The 4218-nt window shown below is 35.2% G+C and overlaps 1 protein-coding gene across 3 annotated transcripts; it reads left to right on the top strand.

The window, feature by feature from the left end:
• Positions 1 to 1292: 1292 nt before the first annotated feature.
• Positions 1293 to 4049, top strand: LOC109583922 (uncharacterized). 3 transcript variants are annotated; one of them, XM_019999445.1, is made up of 10 exons: positions 1293 to 1560; positions 1612 to 1695; positions 1756 to 1812; positions 1864 to 2537; positions 2582 to 2618; positions 2707 to 2802; positions 2856 to 2939; positions 3021 to 3104; positions 3166 to 3291; positions 3340 to 4049. In XM_019999445.1, exons 1-10 carry the CDS (start codon positions 1296 to 1298, stop codon positions 3957 to 3959), a joined length of 2127 nt encoding a protein of 708 aa, XP_019855004.1. In that variant the 5' UTR covers positions 1293 to 1295; the 3' UTR covers positions 3960 to 4049. The 3 variants fall into 3 exon arrangements, with proteins under 3 accessions (XP_019855004.1, XP_019855003.1, XP_019855005.1); XM_019999444.1 differs by having other exon boundaries at positions 1861 to 2537; XM_019999446.1 differs by lacking the exon at positions 3021 to 3104 and having other exon boundaries at positions 1861 to 2537.
• Positions 4050 to 4218: the final 169 nt, after the last annotated feature.

The following is a 4218-nucleotide window of genomic DNA, read 5'->3' as shown; positions in this document are numbered from 1 at the left end:
CACATTGTAGAATTATCATCCACAAGACAACTGCTATTTGATGCACAAGATCAACTTGAATTGCAAAGAAGTAAGCAAATGTGCAAAGGATATGATATGTATGGTTTTAGCAGAGTCTATAGATGAGTTGGAAGAGAAGATAGGGACACTATCTAGAATTAGTAAAATGAAGGATAGAGAAATTGAAGGTTTAAAGGCTAGGCTATACCCAAGAAATGAGCAAAACATGATCACTAGCACAAGTGAGTTACATGTAGATGTGTTAATGCACACTGGTTTACAGTTATAGAGTAGTAGTAGTAGTAGTAGTAGTAGTAGCTAGTATAATGTGCATGCACACAAAAGTTCAAAGCAGTTATTTATTATTTATAATTAGTAGAGTGGAGTGAATCTGAAGTGCGCCTTACCTCTCCATCAGCAGAGCAGTGTACAGATGTTCTAACAAAAATAGACAACAATCATCGACATGTTTACCTCAGTGATTCATCTTCTGATGTTGCTCAGTTGCTAATAGTACCTCTGATGCAGAAGAAAAGTGTTAGCAGCTTATATATTCTTTCAACTCCATTAACGTGTGACTTCATTGACCTTTTCGCATCTCAAATGTTAGATGATAATACATTGGAGAGTCTGTACCTCAATCACAATTCCATTGACGATGATGGGGTCATTACTCTAGTGCAGTCTCTTAAGTATAACAGGAAGCTCCAGTACTTATCTCTGGACTTTAATACTAAAATTACTTCACTCAGTGTTCCATCACTTGCTGAATTTATATGCATCAACTCCACATTGTCTGTTCTTCATGTTGCTAGCACTAGCATTGATGCTAAGGGAGTGCTGGAACTGGTTGATTCACTCAAGTCCAATGCAAGACTTGGAAAGATTGTGGTGGATCAGAAACACAAAGCATTATGCTCTCAATTTGTTGGTAAAACTAACAGACTAGACTTTTCCTATTCATCTACCACTGCTTATGAAAATACTGGCATTACCAAGTTTAAAAACCAATAGATCTATTTTTGTTTACATGTGGTTAATGTGTTATTGTATATGTTTAGTGTCAAATTAATTATCTTAATCAATTGATGTGTCTTTCTCTAGTCGTTTATAGGTATATGTCATAATTTCTAGGAATAATTATTATATTCATTGTATTGTTAGAGAAGAATTGCCTATTGTCTCATAATGATATTTATGCACATTCCTTCTCACAGCCAAAAGCTATATCAGCATTTCTCTCTGCCCTTATTTATACTCATTGCTTAGTTCAGTATACCATAGTTGCTTAAGTTATGGCCACTCGCAACACTTCTCCTTATGACGCTTTCTTGAATGAGAGACCATCTTCAGAGGAGCTAGCTCAAGTAGATTTGAAAGGTTTTAATGTGGTGTTAGGATATACTGAAGAAGCCTTCAGTGTTTTGCCCAATGAAGAAAAGATCAAGTTATGGCTCAGCAATGCTCCTAATGCTACCAGAAGGGTTTTACTGGGGAAGTTGGAAAGAGATTCAGCTAAAAAATATGAGGAAAGACTAAAGGAGATTTATGAAACAAGCTGTAAGTGATTATGATTAATCCTGCTTTGAGATTGATAGTCTGTGTTTATAGGTGTTGATCAGTCAAGGGAACCAAGTTTAGAACATGGGGAAATTGTTCCGGGTATGGTTGATGATGAACACTATATAGCCCAAGGTATAACAAATCAACATTACAAATTTGATAGATAAGTTACCTCTACAAATAATCTTTTAGCTACAGATAAGAACAATGATGGTGATTCAGTTCTGTCACCAGGAGTTAAGTTTCGAGGTGAATAATCATTTTCCTAAAGCATATGATTGATTTGATTATTATTAGAAGGACATGTATATAGGAGTGGTGCAAAAAAATGTAATACCATTATTGAACATCATGAAATGATGAAAGATAATTTTGAGGAAATTAATGTAAGATTTCAAACGATGATTTTTGAATTTCAAGATAGTTTTTCTGAGGCTGGCATACCAGTTGAGAAACTCTTGCATTTTCTTACGTGTTTCCCAAATCTTAAAGATCAATTGGAGCAGCTTACGGAGCCACGAAAAATTCGTGACATTATAGAAGTGCTAAAGACAGAGTGCAGTATCGTCAATGTAAAGCCTTTTGAAACATTGGCACGTTCATTTAATGTGGAAAAGGCATCAAAGGTTGTCAGGGACTACAAAAAAGCAGTTACTGAGTTTCGAAAATCAGTATGTCAATATTGTCACTTTGACCAAGAAGTACAGCAAAAAAGTGATGGCCGCCTTAAAGCAGCATTTGTTATGAGTTGGGATGCAAAAGATATCCTTGATGTTCTTAGGGAGTTGAAAAATTGTCATATTCAAGTTGGGCGCAGTATAACTAATCGATCTATAGTAACCTGTGAATGCCCTGTTACTGACATTGTATTACTGATAGCATTCATTCTTGAGAAAATAAAGATTTTGAAAGAAAGAGGATTAAAAGAATTTTTAGTGGGAAAGTGCACCATTTGGGACAGCACAGTTGATGAGGTAAAGAGACCACTGCTTGTATTTGAAAATTATTATATGTATAGTTTTTGTCAGTTATTATGAAAGAAAAGAACAAAGAAGGTAATTAAGATTTGACATTGTATACTTTCAAAGCTACATGCACCAGTCAATTGATAACTTATTATTATTATACTTGCACTCATTTTAGGTTTTCAGAAAGAAATAGCATCCCTGAAAGAACAGTTGGCTGCTAGAGACAGGCAAATAGAAGAATTTCAAACACTTCAAGGCTCACAATTATCAAGTAATCATGCCCACATAATTCACCTATGATACCTTATACACTTGCACTCATAGAAATAACATCCCTAAAAAAACAGTTGGCTACTAGAGACAGGCAAATAGAAGAATTGCAGACACTTCAAGGCTCACAATCATCAGGTAATCAATAGTTAATATTTAATCTACCCACATGTATAATGGATCTATGATACTCAATGCATGCACTTGCACTCATATTAGAATTAGCATCCCTGAAAGAACAGCTAGCTGCTGGAGAGAAGCAAATAGAAGAATTGCTGACAATTCAAGGCTCACAATCATCAGGTAATCAATCTATGATTGTCATAATTCTATATAGTACTTACATGTACATGCATGAATTTAGTGTCTAATAATGAGATGGTAACATTGCAAAAGATGAGTAAAATGAAGGATCGTGAGATTGAGGATTTAAAAGCTGCTTTAAAGAAGGCATTGAACCAAAATTCAACTAACCATGAAGCAATGGCAGGTAAAAATTATTATATTTCTTCTTATTTGAACAATCAACCTATTATAGGCCAAATTGAGTGGCACAGTAGTGAGGTTCAGCTCACTTCTCCATCAGAACAACAGTGCTCAGAAGTTCTTGCAAAACTGCAGGATAAGCATCAACAGGTTTATCTCAGAGAGTCATCTTCCAGCATTGCAGGATTGCTAATCCCACCTTTGTTGCAGAGGAAAACTGTTCGATGTCTTTACATTTTTTCAACCCCACTGACACATGATTTTATTTGCTCCTTATCATCACAAGTTTCAAATAACAATACAATAGAGAGTCTATGGCTGACTAACAACACTATCAGTGATGATGGTGTTATCACACTTGCTCAGTCACTAAAGCATAATACTCATCTTCGTTACTTATCACTTGGTTACAATCCTGGAATTACTTCAGCCTGTGCACAGTCTCTAGCTGAACTTTTAACTATCAATCGCTCACTTACTGTCCTTTATCTTTCTCGCACTAAAATTGATACTGAGGGAGTATTGCAATTAGTAAAGTCTCTAAAGAGTAATGATACGCTTGGAAAACTCATATTGGATGAAAAGCACAAACAAGCATGCTCTGATCAATTCATTTCTAAAATGAATAAGCTAGACTTTTCGTATAAATATGCTGATGGAACTCATTTTTAATTTTGATATGATTTTGTAGTACCTACTGATGTATAGTTGCATGTTGGCAATTTGTATTTTTATAGTCGAACCTTTGATATGTGATTGATTGAAAATTGTGTCATTGGGTGTGGCAATAATAAACAAAATGGCTCAACTCAAAGAAAGATCTTTCAGCGCTTTCTTGTTCTCTACTCCTCTTCTTCCTGAGCTACTAGAACACATTGATGTTGGTAGTAAGTGGTATCTCCTGGGTACATTATTATACGTAGAACAAAAG

Source organism: Amphimedon queenslandica, unplaced genomic scaffold, assembly GCF_000090795.2.
Source record: "Amphimedon queenslandica unplaced genomic scaffold, v1.1 AMPQUscaffold_13268, whole genome shotgun sequence".
NCBI lineage: Eukaryota > Metazoa > Porifera > Demospongiae > Haplosclerida > Niphatidae > Amphimedon > Amphimedon queenslandica.
This window is presented reverse-complemented; position numbering and strand designations above follow the sequence as displayed.

What these genes read in the sequence shown, in the direction of transcription:
- LOC109583922 (XM_019999444.1), top strand. Translation starts at nt 1,296, where the DNA reads ATGGCCACTCGCAACACTTCTCCTTATGACGCTTTCTTGAATGAGAGA. An exon ending in GAAAGAAAAGAACAAAGAAG is followed by an intron (nt 2,619 to 2,706) that starts GTAATTAAGATT and finishes CACTCATTTTAG; the next exon opens with GTTTTCAGAAAGAAATAGCA. An exon ending in TCAAGGCTCACAATTATCAA is followed by an intron (nt 2,803 to 2,855) that starts GTAATCATGCCC and finishes TTGCACTCATAG; the next exon opens with AAATAACATCCCTAAAAAAA.